The sequence below is a fragment of the Peromyscus leucopus genome, chromosome 3 (genome assembly GCF_004664715.2).
Source record: "Peromyscus leucopus breed LL Stock chromosome 3, UCI_PerLeu_2.1, whole genome shotgun sequence".
NCBI classification, from domain to species: domain Eukaryota; kingdom Metazoa; phylum Chordata; class Mammalia; order Rodentia; family Cricetidae; genus Peromyscus; species Peromyscus leucopus.
Genome location: NC_051065.1, coordinates 31,449,472 through 31,471,187, shown reverse-complemented (window position 1 = coordinate 31,471,187; position 21,716 = coordinate 31,449,472). Strand labels below are relative to the sequence as shown.

Sequence of the window (21,716 nt, the reverse complement as noted above, 5' to 3'; positions counted from 1 at the left end):
ACACAGATGTGCGATGTCCATTAGATTAGTTCACAGGGAAATCTAAACAGTGTTTCTTACTGTAAAAGTGATCATTGCTGATATTTTTCATATCATACTATTGTTTATAGCAGTGGAAACACAGGAGCTATGTTTTTTAGCTGCCAATGTTGCAGGGCATTACTACAAACCACAGTATGCATCAGCAGTAGGGAATGTCAGCTATACCGAGTAAGAGAACACGGGTTAAACGTCCAGCTAATACCACACTGTACTGCCCCATTGAGTGAACAGCCTGAGTCAGCTCTCTTTTGTGTTTGGGAAATACACATTCACAGGGCATGCACAGGCAAGTTTAGCAATCAGCAGTCTTTGGAACTTGGAACTCTGATTTGAGGATTCAAACTGACATTTCCTTTTGATCAGGTCTAATTCCATTTCAGGCCCATATGTGTGTCTTAAAGGTTGTGATGAGTCAAACAGATGAAGGATTGGGTTTCTCTCAATGCTAGCTGACATGTTGGGTAGAAGTTGATAGCAATTGTTCCTAGTCTCTAAGCTGTTATACCCACTAATTTTAATAAAGAAACCTAATGAACACTGCTCAGGTGGACATGTACTATTAAAAGCCTGAAGGCAGCCTCTAAATGTCTGGAAGTAGGCATAAAAAGCAAACTATGTGAACCTTGCCGGCCCAGTGAAGAATGCTCTGAAGTTTTATGGCAGTTTTTATTTATGGGCACAGTGATTCATCAACACCAACAAGCATCCCTTTTCACAGCACTGCTGACACTCCACCCCTTTATTTAACAGAGGAAATGGTAAACACACGAAAGCTGAAACAGGTGATTTTCAATGGTCTTCTCTACAAGTATTCTTTCTGCCTCATTTTCCCTTTTACAAAATACACCGTGTATCTTGTTTCCTGGATTTTATAAATAATTTAGGGCACAGTTCTTATATTTCAGTTGATACAAATCTTGGTACAAAATGCACATTAAGAAGTTATCCTGTGGTATATGGTAAATTACTGATGCAATTTAAATAAAGACCCAATTAGTGTGAATAGCAAGAAATTTAAATAAAATGAACAGCCAAGTCAAAAAAAGATTATCCATACTGGAGTAAAGATCAGAGGGGCATAAATATGTTTTCCATTGGCATTTCTCCCATGATAGTTCTCTCTTCCTACATTTAATGGGAAACATACGATGAGTTTGATGTATGCCTATCTAAAGGAAAAAGTCATGTATTATCATCTAAGATATAGAAGCATGTTTATTAGTGAAAGATGGCATGGAAACCACTGGTTGCCAGATAGCCTGTTAGAATCTAGGATGGTGGTGTAAAAATAGCTTCAAAAGTCCCAGACATGATAGTCAAAAAACTGAGTATTTGGGGGGTAAATGAAGAGCATAAAATTCGAAGTTTGAGTTGTGTATAAAGAGTTAAAGTATTTTCTACACACACTCTGCAGAAGTGTCCATCCAACAAGCAATTTCTCACAAACTTACTTCACTCACTTTTCCTAGCCACTCTGAGCTTGCTAGTTTGTGAGTTGAAAGCAGTGATTTTGGTGAAAGTAAGTGATTTCAAGAATCCACCTTGGAATCATTTATGCTGGTAACGTGCTACGTTTGGTGTGATCAACATCCAGTTTTAGTCGTGAAGGAACTAGAGCAGGAATTTGAAAAATGTTGCCAACTAAGCTTTCTTTCATTGTTTCATAATAATTCCTAGCCTTGAGCCTTAAAATATGGTCATTTCAGTGGAGCGATCAAATTTCTTAGAAATGCCTTTAGAATTTTCGTCTATTGATTAGTAGGACTCAAATAAGAGGTTTCTTCAAGAGCTAAAAGGGTGTGATTCAAGGATGCGCATTCAAATACAGCTCACACTTGGGTGTGAGTCACGTGACCCCACGTGGTTGAAGGAATCCATGGGAATCCAGGTGACTGTCTATAGAATTGTGGCATCAGGATAGAGTGAACAGGAATCAACTAGTCAGCTTCATGGATATTTTTGATTAAGCATATATCAGAAGACAATATAGTAAATCTGTGTTGACATAGAATCCTTGGGTTTGGAGTCCTTCAACAGGCCATGCATTTTTTTTCCAAGTAAATTTTTACAAAGTGATTGTCTTAGTCTCTTAGCTTCAGCATCTTCATACTATATTGCATGACATAAAGCCATCTTCTTCTCAAGACTAAAAGAAACCAAATATTCTTACACATAATCTTAATTAAAAATTAAATTTAAAGAAATTATGGGATATGCTAAAACTTGGTGGTATTGAAAATTAAAAATTTAATAACACATATTTTATTCTATGAACTATCCATTATGTTCCTGTTTCAAAGAATAAATACCATTCATTTATTAATCTTATCTACCAATCAAATGTCCTTTATAAAATGGAGTCAAGAACTAACACTGTGTGAGGCACAGCTGTAAAATGCTTATCTTCCTCCTCACCCCAGTACAGTTTATGTATTTACCACACTGCTCACAACACTCTGAGGATTTGACCTACATGCTTTTCACTCCATCCTCGGTTCTTAATTCACCGGGTGGGAATAATACCTTGCTTGTCTTTCCATTGTTTTTATTAGGTAATCTGCACTTTTATCACTTTGGCCTATATTTTAAAGCATCCTTATACTTTGATATGTATGTTTAACATTTCACTGAGCAACCAACAGCCTATTACTATCTGCATCTTACAAATAATTTTCAGGTATGAGTTTAACTCTTTGTAGCTACTAACAGCATCCTCCTTACCAACAGTGTTCTATAATCAGTGCGCTACTGATTTTAATGAGATGGTGGTTCTGGATTTCTTGTTTTGTATCTAAAATATTTTGGTTAAAATAATTTTTATAACAACTTTTATGGCATATTTAGTTATTTTCAGTCGAAACTAAATGTAAAAATAGGGATAAGTGAGCATTTATTTTGTGCCATGCATGTGAGGCTCAGAGAAGAAAACTTACTTGCCCATAGGAAACATACCAGTCAGTATCTGGACCAATCTGGCCCAGTGTGTCTAAAGAAAGGAAAATACTAAATGTGTCCTGAGATGTCCTTGCCACTTTCTGTCCTTCTCAGTTATGCTACTTCCGTCATCTGGAATGTTCTTCACTCTGTCTTTGCCTTCCACAGCTACCAAAGGGTCTACGTTGTCCTTCATAAACACTCTTCTCACCTAAACACTGTGGACCTTTCTTCCTTCTGTGATAACTAAGTATTCTGAACTCTCATAGTGCCTGGCTGAGGCACACCACTCTCCACAGCTTCCCACCACACTGGGCCACCTTTTTCATGGAAAGTATGCTAGGTCAGGCAGAGCAGAGGCCTGACATACATGTTCAAGCTCACTACTACCCAGCACGACACACAATCCTAGTACTTTCATAGAAATGATCAAAGATTGTCAGGATTCACACCCAGGTTTCCTGAATCGACCCCACTGTCTTGTGGTGTGTATTCCTCTCCATGTTAGGTAAAATCATTTCTTTTCTGCTTGTCAGGTACTCTGTAGATATTCGTTGCAACATGACTGCACACAGTATGCTGCTGCTAGAAAGCCCTTCACCCAATGTTGCAAAATAGATAGCCTTGTACTCACGTTAATTTCCCCTCCCTGTAAAACCTGTTTTCCTCATGCTCAATTGCACACCATAGCATAACTGAAAACTTATTGTCACCTCTGAACTTAATCACATGTTCTTTGTATCTGAGTGGCAGGCCAATTTGCTTTATTATTGTGTGGTATGTTTTCTTCAGCACCATGTTGCAAAGTTCTTGAGATCAGACATTAATCCCATGTGTTTTTCTTGGCCCGGTAATCATTACCATGAGTAATGTACAGCCATACCTAGTAAATATTCATTCCTTTGAAATAGATTCAATCTTTAAAAAAAAAAAAAAAAAACTTCCTGAATCCAAAAGAGATTAATAAGAAGCAAGAGTACAAAAAAAAAAAAAAAAAAAAAAAAAATACAAAGAGAATACGATGTAAACCAGAACTCCCATGAAAACATCAGCAACAACAACTGGATGTGTACACACACACACACACACACACACACACACACACACACACAACCAGTTGAGCTGAGTGTTACTGTCTCTCCTGCCATAATTTCCATGCAGAATGTTTAGCCATTACTCTTCTCTTTGACAACATTTTTCCTGATCATTTTCTCACCTCACTTTTTTTCATCACCATAGGAAATAAGTTCCAAATTATGACTGTAGTTTGTCTTTAAAAACTATACATATAAATGGATAGATAGATAGATAGATAGATAGATAGATAGATAGATGATAGATCATATATCGAAATGAGATTCTTTCTCTTCTTGTGAATACTACTTCACTTCTTGATTCCCTTGGTAAGTAGTAGAATGAGTGCAATTGCTATTTTTTTCTAATAAGCCAATCTAGTGCAAAATGGACATGAATTCATAATAACAAAGAATGACTCTATAACCTGTCTTTATGTTAAAAATGGCAATAAATCTGAGGACATAGCTTAGTGGGTAAAGTACTTATCTAGCAGGCAAAATGCCCAGAATTGGAAACAATCAAAAATGAAACAATACAAACAAACAAATAACAACAACAACAACAAAAACTAAATAACCAAAAACAGGAAGAAGCAAAAACAAAGAAGGTAAGATGATCTGTAAATGTTTGCCATAACTTTACTGTTTTTTTTCTCTTTACTATAGCACCTCCTTGTCCTGTGTGTGTGTGTGTGTAATGCCGATTTATATTTGTGTTATTGTGATATCCAGCCTTATGCACAGCACCCGATAAAAAGTATTTAGAAGAGGCACACCACCATCATATTGAGACTAAAATCATGGTTATGATCTTATGGAAAGGGAACATTTCTTCTTTTATTGTGTCTATTTCCTCTTCAAGAAGATCTGTTTCATTTTTAAAATGTTAAATATATTTAGATAGACACATATGAACCAGGAAAGCATTATACCCAGAAAACTGTTTATATCATGTTAAAGGAAGAAAGGAGACACTCACTTATTTCAATAAAAAATGATTGTTGTCAGTAAGAAGCACAACCTTTCGTGAAAATAGCTTTTCAGAGATAGAGTGATGCAATTATGCCTAACTTCAACTATTTACCTCTAACAGTTCTTTAAAGACAAACGTCTTTGAATAGTATATTTTAAAATATTATAACAGCACAAACTTGCATTATATTTTACATTTATAGGACTTTACTAAGAAAACAATACTAGTTTTATGAATTTATCACAGATTATTTTTACATCTAAGTTACTGTTAAAAGGAAAGTTGGTCTTTGTGATGTGGTTAAAATTTATAGCCATAGACAGTCCAACTTCTTACTCTAGAGCTGAACCTCACCTTCACATATCATTTACATACACTGATTACTTCCACATGTCTGGCATAAAGTAAAATAGTTTATGAGCATTGTAATACAGCTAAAACCACAATGAAATAAAATTCATCTTTGTCTAGAGTAGCTCAGAAATGTATTCAGACTGGCGCATAAAGTGTTTTCAAAAAGAGTTTTGTCCTCCTGAAAAATCCTTTAAAAGCCAGTGGTGGTTAGTGCCACCTCCCTTTCTAAGGATGTCTGGATTTCCCAGCCTGCTTTCCAAGTGTCTTCTGCTAGACAAAAGCCCCTTTAAGTTACTCTCAACATATTCTTCATTCTATTTACCAGCCTCAGACTTGTAAGTTTATTTTCTTGAGTGACTGAATATCCTCTTTCCAGCAAATGGGTTATTTGCAGTCACAGGTGGTTCACAGAACTACTCAGCCTCTGTATCTACAATGCTTCATTCAGACTCAGGGAAATGCTAAAAAAAATACTGTTAATTCCTATGAGGATTCAATGTTCCTTGAGCTGTCATGAGGTTGTGTCTTCATGGAACAAGTCATACAAAATAATATGGAAAGCAATCGTTACACCATTCAGGAATATGCAAATAAAACTAGTCATTTCCTGGTGATTTCCACTGAACATTAAATGACTAACTATTTAATGTTGAAAATGTGAATTGGAATATGTAGTCTGTAGCCAACACTTGTAGCCAACTGTTTCTTTTAAGGCAGGTGCTTCCTTGCTCCCCTGGCAATAGGTACCCACAGCTACAAGGAGAGCTTTCATCTCCGCCATTAGCTCTACACAACCTGATAGCATCCGCATTTTACTTCAGTGTTCCGATGGCAGCCTATGCTGAGGACCTTTGTCAGATGTAGAGGGAAGACTTAACAGTTTCATGTCAGACTTAGCTGGTTTTGCTATTGTTTACTTAAAGTGCTATCTTTTTTATTTACAGGATTCTATAAACTCCAAATTAAACCCATGAATATAAAGATTCAACACTTATCCACATATGACTAAAAACATGAAATGTTCACTTTTTTGGGTCTGGGCTACCTCACTTAGTATAACATTTCCAGTTCCATCCATTTAGTTGTAAATTTCATTTTTATTTACAGCTTAATGAAACTCCCTTGTATATAGTTGTTGCATTTTCATTATCCATCAGTCACAGGCATCAAGACTATTTCTATGTCATAGCTGTTGAAAATAAAGCAACTTTGAACATGGATGACCATGGGTGGAGAGAGGGAAGAAAGATCCTAAAGGGGGAAAGAGGGTAGCAGAACACAGTCACTATGACAAGAAAGAGAAAAATAATGGAAAGGGAAATTTAAGTGGTGAGAGGGATGGGAGGGCCAGGTAGAGGAGGGGGGGGAGGAGTGGAAGAGAGATATCTAACACCAACAAAGCATGAAAAAAGCCATATGGGAATCTACTATACTACATATAGATATATTTATGAATAAAAATTATTTTGGAAATATGAAAATATGACTAGATTTGCTGTACTAGAAAAGTTTATCTGTTATCTCCATCAATGAAGAAAATGCAATTGCTTAAAGTAGATAGTGGGATAAAATTAATGCAACATTGATACAAGTAACTGTGATCCCAATGCATCTTACATGTGTAGGGCTGAATAGTGTATAAAAACAGCCAAAATATGGGGTCGTGGCTGCAATCCCTGCATCAATGTGGCTGAGAAGATCGAAGATCAGGGTCAGAAGAAGTATATACTGAGTTCTGGCCTAAAGAAATAGATTACTCTAGAATTATTAAGTTCACATCCATTTTGGAATCACCTTAAGATAGCTAGATAGATTATTCAAAAAATACTGTTCTGATGTTTATATGGTCATGAGCCGAGAAACTGAAACACAATAGACACTTTCCTCCAAATTGGCAGGAAAACAGCAGAGAAAAGAAGATAAGTATTAATAAAGTTACAGTTAAATAATAAAGCACCAAACAGACACTGGCTGTGAATGACTACATGATTCATAGTGTCAAATGATTCTTAAATAATCTGGCCACATACTGTTGTTATGTAGAAATCCTCCTTAAGTATGAATGAGGAGGCTGAAGGAAAGAGAAGGTATCTGGGCTTAAGTACTGAGCCATCTCTCCAGCCCCAAGTTGCAGAATTTTAAAACCTTAACTTACGGGTAATCTTTTGTGTCCTGAACTACTTATAATCAATAATTCACTGAGACAAATTTCTGTATATGTTAAACATGTCTGATCTTCAGCCCTCTCTCTCATCATCATCTTTCTTCTGACATGTAAGGCTGTGGGACCTCCTATAGCGCCCTCTGTCTCCAGATTGGCAGCTTAGTCAGCATAATAGATCACAGTGTGTTTGGGGCTTTACAGAGTGGGGATTTTAATACAATAAAAGTATGCCCAGACATTGACTATCAGGAAGAGTTATACTGTATCTAGGAATGGCATAAAGAAGGACTGTAATTAAGATACCCATTGCTCTAATGGGTCAAATGACGCCAAGGTCTTGTATAAACTAGGAAGAGTGGAAATGGCAGTTTGGAGGGGTGAAGAAGTAGAAATTACAGGACTCTGAGACCGGGTATATATGGGGAACAGTAGGGAAAAGAGGAGAAGGTGGTAAAAAAGTTAGCACGTAGGTCACGGAATTAAAAGCATTCACCTCTTTTTCCTTTTTGTTCCTCTGAAGATTAGTTGCCAAAAAAAGGATAAGTTCTAACTTACTATCAGGAAGAATGTGAAATAGTTATTACTATTACTTTTTATTTTCTAGGTCTGAAAATTTTTCCTATTCACCTCAGGAAGAATTAACAGAATTTTGTTTTGTAGAAGATACCCTCAGTGGATGAGATTTATTTGTGTAGTCTGGGAAGGTACAGGTTGTAGATTTGTGTCTCATAGGGGACCCTGCATCATCTTGTTTTTGTGTATTGGGATCTATAATTCAGACTTGGAAAGAAGAAAATTATTGTAAGGAGGGAAACTGAGTTCTTGCACATTAAAAGTTGAAAATCTTGAGAATAGAAACATTTTATTCATGACTGTGGAGCCGGGACAATAAGGGCTATGTTCTGAAACAAAAATAAGGGGAAACTCAATGGAAAGGCCTTGGGATGTGCATATTGTCAACTTCCTGGAGCCCCTGTCTAAGACATAACAGCAGATGAAGATTGACAATAGTGTCAACAGACAGAAAGTGGTCTGGGAAACACAGAAACAACAACAACAACAACAACAACAACAACAACAGCAACAACAACGAAACAGAAGCCAGCAGCCCAACCTTAACTTTGAGGGGCAGAGATGACGCAATGACTCACAATGTCCCAAGACCAGGACTTCCTCCTCTATTCAAATGAGTGACTTTCCATATTTAAAAGTTCTGAATTCAATGTAGTATGAGGTAGAACGCAGCATTTTCTGAACTTTCTCACATTTTCTCACCTCTGTGTGTGTGTGTGTATGCAAATAAAAACCCATCAAAATGAATTTCTTGAGCTATATATAATCTTTGTTTGTATTACAAAATCATAACTGAAAAGCCTGTCATATAATAATATAGAATGTTTCAAGATTTTACAAGCCTGGTTGTTCTGAAATTCTTATTTATGGTGGGAGGTGAGCCAGAGAAACATCTCAAATGATAGTCAGGTACTATGTATGTTAGCAGATTGACAACGAAGGATTTCACATTTAAAGATAGGTGGCCTGTAACATGGGGACACAATTGAAGTGGCACACATCTGGTGATATCATAAGTGACTTCTTCTCAAAAGCAGATAAAAATTCTCTTCACAACCTGCTAGAAAAATAAATGTAAAGCAGGATAAATTAGAAACCCCTAGACTGATGTTCTGAACCTTCCTAATCTGCAACCCTTCAATACAGTTCCTCATGTTGTGGTGACCCCAATCATAAAATAATTCATTACTACTTCATAACTGTAAGTTTGCTACTGTCATGAATTGTAATGTTAATGACTGATATGCAGGATATTTGATAGGAGACCCCATGGGGGCTGTAACTCACAGATTGAAAACTGTTGTAGGGAGAGATGAAACCAGAATTTGAGATCAGTGTAGTTGGCAATCTCAATGATCTGTAGTAGTGGAAGTTCATACATTGGATACCTAAGCTCAAGTTCCCAGGACTTTGGTTAGAAAGAAGCCTCACTTATGTATCTGGAACACATCCAAAGAAAACATAGATAAACCCAAGTGACTCTGACCACTGCAGAAAGTCCTTCTAATATATGCCACTTGGCCATCTTGATCTCATTTTCAAGCCAACCTAGACATCCACATAATAAATCCACCAAGTGCCTACTCCACTATGTTGCACTTTACAGTTATCCATTGTATAAAATATATGTTATAAATCATATAGAACATGACACTTTAAAAAAAGAACACCAAGACTTAAAGAGGTTTTGAATGGTGGTAAAGACTGCATTCTTTATTTTGCCTTCTTACATCTTTCTGGTCATTCAAGACTGATTTCTTTATACTATGTTTCAGAAGCACCATAGACACTTCAATAGATGTTATGCCATCTTCTTTAGAAGCCATTCTAAATTATTTTTTTCACTCCCAAATCAGTTCATTCATGCAGAAATAAAACAGCTACCCTATGTGACCCAGTATGTGCAACTGCCTCAGAGTATAAGAAATCTCAACAACTGATTTTTGTGAACAAGAAGTCTGCAGAACTGAGGAAAATGTATTTCTGTTAAGCAAACTCACAAATGATGATAAAAACACAGCAAAGTTTATTTGCTCAAGACATCAGTTTTGAAGACAAAAACTTTAAAATTCATGACATACGTTGCGTCTAGCCAAAACCAGTCCTATACTTAAATAAAACGTCCAATGTGAACGAGTTTATTTTAGCTTTTCCCAAGTACTTAATGCTTAGTAGCTATGCCTTGTATATAAAAGGTAGATATGCAACTGTGCTTTCCTGATATTTCTACCTGCTTGTCAGTTTTTAAGACTCTTCCATCAAACTTTAAAAATTTATTTAGAGTACAAATATAAGTCTGTGGAATTCTTATGCAGTCTAAGGAATTCCTGTCTTCCCAATTATTTGAGACCCAAGAGTTAAACAAAGAACTTAAGGAGCATTTTGTGGATTCATACTTCAGAAAAGATTCCTGTCATTCCTTCCTATCATATTCACTCTCCTGAAAATGTAGGTGCTCAAGACAAGCGCTGAGAAAGGGAGCAGAGGGCTAGTATTCTGTAGTTGTAGTACAAGACAAGGAAGAAGAAGGATGATTAGAGATGAGGCTACATAGGTGGTGAGACACCATTGCTCTAGATAAGTTTGGAAGGGGATCAAGGGAGGCTCTGGGAAGACACACTTAAGAAACTGTCCGAGAGGCACATGCTCAACTGTGTTCATAGCCACATTGTTTGTAATAGCCAGAACCTGGAAACAACCTAGATGCCCTTCAACTGAAGAATGGATAAATAAAATGTGGCACATATACACAACGGAGTGCTACTCAGCAGAGAAAAACAATGACATCATGAGGTTTGCAGACAAATGGGTGGATCTAGAAAAAATCATCCTGAGTGAGGTAACCCAGACTCAGAAAGACAAACATGGTGCATATTCACTCATAAGTGGATACTAGATGTAAAGCAAAGGATAACCAGACTGCAACTCACAGCTCCAGGGAAGCTACCGAGTAAAGAGGACCCTAAGAAAGACATAGGAATCTCCCAGTGACAAAGAAATGGATGAGATCTACATGAGCAAGCTGGGGGTGAGGGGGGTAATGGAGAGCAAGGGTCAGGGAAAAGAGGGCTTGGGGGGTGGGAGGTCCCAGCTGGATCAGGACCAGAGAAGGAGAACGGGGAGGGAGATAGCATGATGAATGAAGACCCCATGGGAATAAGAAGAAGCAGAGTGCTAGAGAGGTCCCCAGAAATCCACAAAGATACCTCCACTATAGACTAGTGGCAATGGTCGAGAGAGTGCCTGAGTTGACCTACTCTGGTGATCAGATGCCTGAACACCCTGTCATGATAGAACTCCCATCCAGTGACTGATGCAAGCAGATGCAGAGATCCATGGCTGAGACCCAGGTGGAGTTCCAAGAGTCCAATAGTGAGAGAGAGGAGGGATTATATGAGCAAGAGATAAGGAGACCATGATGGAAAAAGCACAGGGACAAACAGTCAAACTAGTGGAAACACATGAACTATGAACCAATAGCTGAGGGTGTCCCATGGAACTGGACCAGGACCTCTGGTTAAGTGAGACAGTTGATGAGCTTGAACTGTTTAGGAGGCCCCCAGGCAATGGGACCAGGACCGGTCCTTGGTGCATGAGCTGGCTTTTTGGAACCTAGGGCCTATGCTGAGACACTTTGCAGGGAGGAGGGGACTGGACCTGCCTCAACTGAATCCACCAGGCTGGGCTGAATCTCCAGTGGAGACCTTGCCTTGGAAAAGGTGGGAATGGGGGTAGATTGGGGGAGAAGGCTGGGGAAAGGGAGGAGGCAGGACAGGGGAATTCATGGCTGATATGTAAAATTAAATTAATTATAAAATAGAAATATTTAAAGAAAAAGAAACTGTCTGAGCGCAAAGCCAGGCTGCTGCCCCATGTGGATGATTAAAAACAATCTCACGAACTGTTCTATGATTATACTCCTAACCCCTTTTGGAGGAGTGATTTCTTCACAAATGCTCAACTTAATAGAGAGTAAAGATGTTCTACTTTTCATTACCTTAGCCATAGTTTGGTGTGAGATTTCTCACTCTCTCCCTTTTTCTCCCTGCCTCTGTTTCTCACTCCCTCCTTCCTTTCTTCTTGTTCCCTTTGTCTCCTGTGTGTGCTACAAGAGAACAAGGAAAATCAAAGTATTTGTACAAACAAGTGACAGAATTCTCCATCCTGGTTGCTAAAGTCTTTCCACACAGTCTTGCTCTATATTTTCCATCTCTGAGTTGTCGATGGCAAATGACCGGGTACTTTTTGGTGTGATCCTAGAACAAGCTTGCCTTGCAAAGAGCTACTATTTCTGGAGATGGTCTGTTCTCTGAGTTTCCTAAACTCAATGTCCCCAATGCCCAATTTACCCTAGATGCTAGCTCAACACTTGCTTCTTCTATAATGCCATTTTTCTAGTTTTGTTTCTGTTAGTGTGATAAAAACACACTGGGGTAAAAATAAAGCAACTTAGAAAAGGAAGGAATTTATTTCACCTTATAATTTCATGTTATAGTCCATTACTTTGGGGGAAATGAGACAGGGAATTCAAACAGTCATATAACATCCACAGTCAAGAGTCAAAAGAAATTAATGCATACATGCTCACTTGCTTCCTTGTTAGTTCTGCTCAACTCAATTTCTTCTACTTTATGTAGTTTAGGATCCCTTGCCTATGGAATGGTGCTACCCACAGTGAGCTGGGTCTTCCCACATCAATTAACCTAATTAAGAGAATCCTTAGACATAGACATGTCCATAGGCCAATCTAACGTAGGCAATCCCTTTTAAATCCCAGAAATTGGGTGGCAGAGTTAGGCACATTTGTGAGTTCAAGGCCAATCTGGTCTACAGAGCTTGATTCAGGATGGCCAAGTTACACAGAGAAACCATGTCTCAAAAAACCAAAAAGACTCTTCCCAAGAGAGTGTAAGTTGTTTGTATTCAACAATTAAAACTCACCATCACCGCCATACTGTTCAACTCACTGCCTACCAATTCAAATTCCTTGTATTACCAAAGGAATTACATTTTCTCAAGTCATAGTTCAGATCAGACAACAAAGGGTGACAAATAATGTACAAAATCAATCACAGCGAGTGACTCTGTTCTAACCTCAGAACAGATAAAAAGGCCAACTAATGATATCTAGCTTTGCAAATGTCATAATGTGGCACAACCAAGATGATTCATGTAAGCACTTTCACAGAAATAAACACTCATTTGACATATTCAGTAGCATTTCTTTAGTTTGGTTATGAACACTCAAGCGGGTCATGTTGTCATTCATCTATAGACAAATTTGCGATTGTAGCTATATGTTATCCCTGTAAAGTTTGATCAACACTGTTTCCCATGCCACACTTAAGCACAGAACACCTAAAGACACAGGTTTAGTGACTCATTCAAAAGATGATAAGACTCACTTAGTTAGTGATCCTTCTATGCTTTACACTAAGACTGTAGAAAATAGAAGGAGCTAATCATTCTTTATATTTATCAACAGAGTTTTATTTTTGCTTATCTTCCTCTCCCTGGTTCAAGTATAAATTGTATATTTTCTTATCCTGGGTTTGACAAAGTCCAGCTTTGTTACTGTTTGGGAATAGTGTGTGAATTCCCTATTTATACAGATGTTTATGTCTTGGCAATAGAAAGAGATAGTAGCTGGAGACATTCAGACTTATTTGTTTTAGATAGAATTACCAGTTCTTCCATATGTTTGATTATAACAATAGATGAAAACAGTAAAATGTAAAGGAGTTATTACTTAAAAACTAAAATGGAGTTCTCTAAACATTGGTTTATAGTCTCAGCTAGTTATTTCCTAATTATAAATGATAAGCCATAATGTGTCTTAGGCAGGCTCATTCTTCCTAATAAGCACATTTTATGATTCAAGTAATATGTACGTTTGTTAATTGTACACACACACACACACAAAAAAAAAAAAAAAAAAAAAAAAACCTGCCCTACACTAATCTTTTCGTCTGGTATCACTATTTCCCTTTTTAGGTTGTTTATCTATGAATAATTTCATATTTTATGGATACATTTTTGTATAATTCTCATTTAAAATGAAATGCACTAATTTCTTCCTTACTTACAGCCACTCATTTCTATGAGGGGAAAAATGCTAATAAGTCACCCTGAAGAGCACATCAGATCCTTACTAATTTCTATCATCAGTGAAGCTCCTGTATAGTTCATGCTCCATGTCATGACTCTTGTGTTAGCTGGTCTTTCTATTGTTACTCTGTGTTATTTATCCTAGCAGCCTGCCTATTTCAAACTAATGAGAGAGCTGCCACAAATTGCTACTGCCACCTATTAGTGGGAGCCTAGAACTGCAAATCCTGCTAGTTTCTTTAAGTAAGACCCTAGAAGTCAGGAAGGGATAAAGGCCATCTAGATTCTAACTTTTGTTTACAACTACTAGTTGATCTTTTGAAATGACCTTTAATATAAGCATTAAACTCAGTAGTGTTGACATAGTTTTTTAGGCTTACATATATGTTGGTGGGTATGGATCACATGACTATAGATTTCTTTCATAAAGTTTGGTAAGTGTAATTATGTATATAACTTGTCAAGATATAGTATGAGGACTCAATAAATTAAAATTGTTAGGTAATGATCACTCTGAAATTTCTTTTCATAGTGTTAGCTTCAGAAGACTTAAATAAATTTAAGTTGAAATTTGTTTAAGAAAATCTTGAATTTCGACTTAAAAAACCTCTGAAATCGTGATGCATGGAGGTTTAAATGAGAAAATCGGGATAAGAAGTTAAACCACAAATCTCACCTTTAAAGTTTATGAAAACATTAAATTATAGGACTTTTAAGTATACATCTGGAAATATGATACAAATTTTTTTCTATAAGACAATCATATACTCACAATAATGATGTCTACAGTAACAGTTTAAAAGCTGTTTTTGTCAATTGGGATGCATGTAATCACTTCATTCAGTTCTATTCAAATTTATCCCTGAATGATTGCATACTTCTTAAATATATGTTGTAAGTGCAATTGATCCCAAATCACACTGTGTTTGTCAATTATATTGTGATTCTCAAATATCAGAATAAAAGAATAATTGACACCACAGACCTTTGTCTGTTTAGTTCATTAAATTGCTAGGATACCCTATTTTTGACACCTGTAGTGTCTTCAAGAGCTTTCCCATAATGACTGAAGTCTGAAATCACAATGTGTAATCATTCAGACTTCAGGCTTAATGATTACAAGGGTTAGGTTGGAAGGGTTCTATGAAATGATTTTACCGTCCCAGTGGTTTCCTGTTTCCTACAGTCTGGACTGTATATTCTGTCACTCCAAAGGTCAAGTTGCTTGGCAGCTTGAGCAGAAGGGCCACAAACTGGAGACTTTCAGGAGCCTTCTTCACTTGACATCACCAGAGTTGAATGACAAGATATGTCTGTACCTTATGACATTTCACCTCTCATGATTTTGTCAGAACATACCTCTTGAACTGATGTATCAAAAATCTAGTTCTCATCACCTTAAATTCAAAACTTCAGAATCAAAATATGATTTGAAAGCAAATAAAATCTGGTGAGAAAAGATTATTTTAAGTAAGACTGATCAAGTCAAAGACCTAGTAACATGTAGTAACAATTTGAGAAAACTGTAAAAAGAATTTATAACTGTGATTCTGTGCATTTGTGTGTGCCTGTGTATTGTGAATGCACAGTTCTAGATATATTTTACCCGAGAAGGGGTTATTAGTGTAAGCTAAATCTTATACCATGCTATTATGTATTTAAGAGCTTCTTGAAACATTTTAATAGGATTTAGAAGGTCACATCTTACATGTATGTGTATATATATATATATATATATATATATATTACTCTAATACAGTGGTTTTTCAACCTTTTTAATGCTCTGACCCTTTAATATAATTCCACATGTAATGGTGAACCTCTATCATAAAATTATTTTGTTTCTATTTCACAACTGTAATTTTACTTCTGTTATGAATCATAATGTGAATATCTGATATGCAGGATATCTGATATGTGAAGCTCAAAGGAATCAAACCCACAGGCTGAGAACTACTGCTCTAATATATTTATATATTGTATATATACATATATATATTGCAATATGTCATTTAAAATAATTTTTATCACCAAAATTTAAAATTTTTCATACTGTTGATTCTTTATTCAACTGTACGCATTAATATTGGATATGAAGGTTTATTTGCAATAATGACATATTTATGGAAGTAGCCACACACATATGTCATATATTAATATTTCTATGGTAAATGTTTTTTTAACTGCATCATAGAAAGAGGTAAAGTTATATAAGCCAGCAACCATATTAATTTATTTTAAGGTAATCATAATATATGGAGCAAAAGATACAGCAACTTTTGAACATATTATTTAAATTTTTGATTAGTGAAAATTGACTTCTAATATCATAAGATATATACAAATTTTGATTTAATAGGTAATTTCATTTTCCCAATAATGAAACAACTTGATTCTGGGACAAGAAAAAAGTAAGCAGATAAGGAAAAAGCCTTTGAAATGCCCACTCTTGTACTTAAGTGCTGTTGACTAAATCTTCCCTATGAATGGAAGGTTAAAATCATTGATTTAACCTCTGAATTCACTGGACACTGACATACTGATCTTTGCATGTGTCTTTGATTTCTTCTAAAGCTCAGGCACATTGTGTACTGGAAAAACCCATTACATTGAGTGATGGAACATTTGTTACTTGTTTAAAACTCCCAATTTTTTTTTTCGTTCTTCTTGTGATTCACACAGGTTTTTCTGAAGATTTCATTGTACCACACTTCCCAAATGAAAGATCATATGATTTTTTAGTATTTCATAATAGGAGTAAAATGTGACTAATTTTGTAGAGGAAATAAACAATTATGTACAAATTTAAAAGAGGGGGGTTTGGATATTTAGCCTCTTACTGTTGACATACTCAAGGAAGGCAAAAGCATCTCTCAGTGAATGTTTCTTGAGGATAATTTCTGTGACGCTGAGATTTACAGAGTTCTCACATTTTCTTCCCCCACAAGGATTCTAAATCAGGCTGTTTCAGAGGAGAAGCCAGCATACCCCATTTTTCTAATATTATCACTTCTCCAGATGGTTCTGAAAACATCTCTTCAGCTCCCTTTTCCTAGAAAGTCGAGGTGCTGTATTAGCGAAGGAAGCCCATCCACTAGAGAAGCAGCCCTGGTGCTTTTCTGCTGCCCTTTCTCCTTTAACATAGCAAGTCGCTTTCATCTCCCACCAGGCAGGATGACAAGCAGAGAGCAAGCACAGTGATTGCCTGAAAATTCATCTTGGCAACCTGAGCAATGAGAGAGTTAATGGTGGATCTTTGAAGACAAGTGACCATGGGAAATTAAGCTTGGCAGGGATTTAACTCTTCATGAGTCATGCTGCAATATTTGTAAGAGCAATGCAGTAGATATCTTAACTGTGTTTGACATCTAATTAAGATGGGAGAAAAAGAAGCAGATTTAAATCAAATCTCTCTTACAGTTAGAAGCAAAGTCTTGACAATTGATTATCAGGCATGTGCTTTGGCAAAACAAGCCTGTGTGCAGAGACACAAAGGTATTGCACACCAAGAAGATGACAGAAGAAAACCTAGTGGAACTAACCCTGCCTCTTTTTCTCGCTGTTGTCCACTTCACAGTTTGCCTTAACAAACTGCCAAGCTCTTGGTCTATCAATAGAATCGGTATAGAGCTGGGGAGGAGTTTTAGATTTAAAGGGAAGCACAGAAATTATGATGGGTGCCATAGCTAAAATCTGTAAGACTTATAGACCCAATATCACATATATCTCTTGTTAATACATGCAGCCCTCATGAAACAATTTTAAATACTGTATATAACAAAGAACGGGTTTAATTCAACACTATCTACATGATTTGAATGCATAGGCATGATAGGTGTCTCTTCTCTGATTGAGAATAATTATTGGCAAGGAAATGAAATTCTCACAGAGTAAGGAAGTATAATAAATTTTAATTTTATTGTATAGTTTATTCAGCAATTAGAAAGGTGTCTCTAAGACTATTAGATTCTTAAAACATACTTCATTATTTCAAATTTGCTAATATCAAATTATAGTATGCAGCCATTCGACATCTTAGAAATCCAAACCTGAGAATCATATTTTTGAAAACTAAAGTTGAATGTAAAACTTACAAGGAGTATAAACTTGAATAAAATAAACTATCAATCTAAGGATACCTTGATGGTGTCCTCTCAATAATACAAACCAAAGACCAATAAAAATGTAGATTATTTTACATAGTATGCAAGTAATTTTACTGTTTTTATTATATAGAAACATAATAAAGACTTAATGAAATAAGTAACAGATTTTTCATTACTGATATACTAATGCAACTGCTTATCTTGCATTAAATCTTTATGTAACTAGATGCTTAATGAAATATTATACTAAAAATAATTTTCTAAGTCAAAGCATTTTATCCTAAGTAAAATCCAAATACACCCATTAATAGGTGTTTAATTTTCTCATGCATAGTGTGAAAATTATGCCTGTTTCTTAATTGATCTCTCAATTCACACTAAAGCTATCAGAAAAAGTTGTCCTCTATCATGTGAAAATTAGAAATACATTTTTCTCTGTATCAGTCATGTACAAAAAGGAAATGTCTCTAGAATAGCCAATACTCTTCATGTACCTTGTAAGCTAAATGTATAGCAGAGGTGGAAGCTACTCAGGACCCCACCCCCAATTCAAGAAATCCGAGAATCATAGGAAATCAGCACCTTGGGGAGTTAAGCTGCAAGAGTTAAAACTGTTTAATCTTAACTGCATTTAATAACAGCCACGGCAGAGAAATACTCTCTGGCACTAAAAGTTTTGTGTACACACACACACACACACACACACACACACACACACACACACTTCAGAAATTGTTTTACCATTACTTTACACATCAGTCTTTGAAATCTCTCCAAACAAATACAGAACAAATATTTTCTTTAAAATTGTCATCTGAAAACAAACACACACATGAATCTATAACAGAAAGTATCATGAGACCTCGCAGCCTTTTCTTTTATAAATTTATACTTCTTCAAAAGAAGTTCATATAACTAGCTGTGTCACTAGAGACTAACATCTCTTTAATTCTCACTTAACCACATATGGAATTAAATAACATTATATTTCAAAGGCTAGTTTTACACCAATTAGGGAAATAGTCTTTTCACCATCATAACACAGTGTGGAAAAACTAGCCTGTTCTCTCCAGTTTATATTCTCTTGGCAAACCATGATCTACTGCTTATGGTAAGCATCTGAGTGTCAGATTTGAACAAACTGAATATTCATGATGATGATTAACCATTTAGTGTCCACAACTCTGAAGATACTGTTCACTGTAATGGTAATTATAGGTGAGGCATGACTATCTATTACAAAAGCATCTCTTTTTTTGTATTAACGGTTATTTTAAAACATTTAAATAGAAGTAAAGTGAGAAGAATGAACGGCACATAGCGTGATCAGAAGGTACTCAAGTCAGCATGCGTGGAGCAGGCACACAGCTCACTGTGATTAAATGTTCTTTGTTTGCTTTTAAGTTGTCACACATCAAACAGAAGGCATGCTTTTTTTGTTGTTTAAGGGAAAGTGTTTCAATTTTCACAGGAAATTTTGACCGAATGACACAGGTTCCCCAGGTTAAACTAAAGGTTTGATGGTTAGTGTTGGGAGTTCAAGGAAAGAAAGGAGTGGGTACTACAAAGCTAGTCAAATAAAAGAAAAGGAAAGCTTTACCTTTGTACGATAATTTCAGTCTTGGCACATTGTTCTTCCCGTTCGCATAGTTTGCTCTTGCTGTAAGTAATACACCCCAGAACAGACAGGCAATCCCAGTGAACCAGCCCATGCTGCAGACGCTGGAGGTCCCTGGGCTGCTGCAGCCTTCCTTCCTGTATTGTGCGGCCAGAGAAGTTCAAACAATCTGGAAACTGGAGGTAACAGGTGACTTAGGTCAGTTTCATTCATAAATGCAGACAATCAAGACCTCATGGCAACACTAACGTCTCTTCTTCTGTAACAGTCAGGGAATCACAGAAACTTCAAACCCTCCAAAAAAAAAAAAAAAAAATAGGAAAAGAAAAAAAAAATCGAGCCAGGCACCGGATAATGAGGCACAACTGTTGTGTGGAAGGAAGAAAAAAAATTAACAAGGGCTGCGGTAGTGGCGCTTAAGAAGCAGTTCCTTTTATCTCCGCTCCGCTGATAGCCGGTGGCAGACTCTAATCCTGCTCGCTCTCTCTGCTTCATTCGGCTCCGAGGAAGCAGAATGAAAGGGAAACAGAGAAAGAGAGAGAGGAGAGGGGGAGCGAGCAGCCTTGAGCAGCGCGGACTTTTCCTGTGCACAAGCAGGGAAAGATGACACAGGATCCCGCGGACAGGTTTTCCCAACACTCACTAGACGCGCTGACAATGGGAGAAGAGCGAGCTCAACCCACACTCCCCTTCCCTCTTGTCACACAACACATGCAAAAAACATCTCGCAGAGATTAGAGCCGGGAGCAGAACCCTCCGGCGTGCCTGGGAGAGGCACGGGCTATAAATTTACCTCCCGAGGCAAGCGTTGTTTTATAGCCATTTTGGGGAGCAATTGTGATTCAAAAAAAAAAAAAATTGATTTGGCTACCTACAGAATTTACAGTCCATGCTCATTATACAGCCCCGCTGAACTTGTGCAGTGTGTGTGTGTGTATGTGTGTGTGTGTGTGTGTGTGTGTGTGTGTGTGTGTGTCCCTCTCATCAGTGTAACTTTAACCACGGACGGTTTTAAAGCCTCCTTAGAGATTATTCCCGCCTCCACACAGCCCCCCTTGGGTTTAGCCACCCGCTTCCCCTGTTCTACAACAAGTGTAGTGAAGAAATTCCTTGGAAAGCCCATATAAACGATCAGTTCAAGACAAATATAGGTCCTCTGAGAATTATAAATTACAACAGGGGATTCGCAAAAGAATACTCCAAATTTAAAAGTGCCAGTGGTTTGCAGCTCCTGGAGGCAGGGGCTGACTCTTGCAACGCAATGCAATGCACCACCTCTCGTTAATTAGATCCACTCCCTAGTGCTGGCCTCAAGGCCAGAGGGAGACAACAAAGTTCACAAAAGTCCCTGCTGAGTGTCAAGGACCGGAATTAAAAGAAAAGTGTGTTCTTGTGTCTTCATGAGCTGGTGAGGGGTAACTCAGTTGTTTGTGGGACACAATCATGTGTTCAGTGTCCTGTTGAACCTCATTAATTCTCTGCCATAGAGGCATGCTGTCTGTGGGGTCTAAATTTTCTCTTTTACTTTTATTTCAAGATTCCTGAAATCTAATGGTGTTATAGGATTTGGGTAAGACTTGTATAAAAGCTATAAGAGAGCATCCTCTACATTTCCTGTAACCTCTGCTCTCCTTTTTCTACCACTGCTTCTAAACACTTCAAGTCCAGAAGAAAATTCCTCTTGATGATATGAATGTTCCTGGGCAGAAAAGAGAGGGCTAGCCTCACAATTAAAAATACAAACACTATTGAAAGTGCCCATAAAAGT

The 21,716-nt window shown here is 37.0% G+C and overlaps 1 protein-coding gene across 3 annotated transcripts in view; it reads right to left on the bottom strand.

The window, feature by feature from the left end:
* Positions 1–21,716, bottom strand: part of Sema3a (semaphorin 3A) — a 289,957-nt gene that overhangs the window by 184,973 nt on the left and 83,268 nt on the right. The window contains exons 1-2 of one of the 3 annotated variants that reach the window (XM_028862061.2): positions 20,824–20,915; positions 19,931–20,124 (exon numbers count right to left, since the gene is read on the bottom strand). In XM_028862061.2, the coding sequence (XP_028717894.1) occupies positions 19,931–20,042 (112 nt within the window). In that variant the 5' untranslated portion in view covers positions 20,043–20,124; positions 20,824–20,915. Of the gene's footprint in view, positions 1–19,930; positions 20,709–20,823; positions 20,916–21,716 lie in introns of those variants that run through there. The other 2 variants (XM_028862052.2, XM_037203547.1) reach the window with 2 other exon arrangements.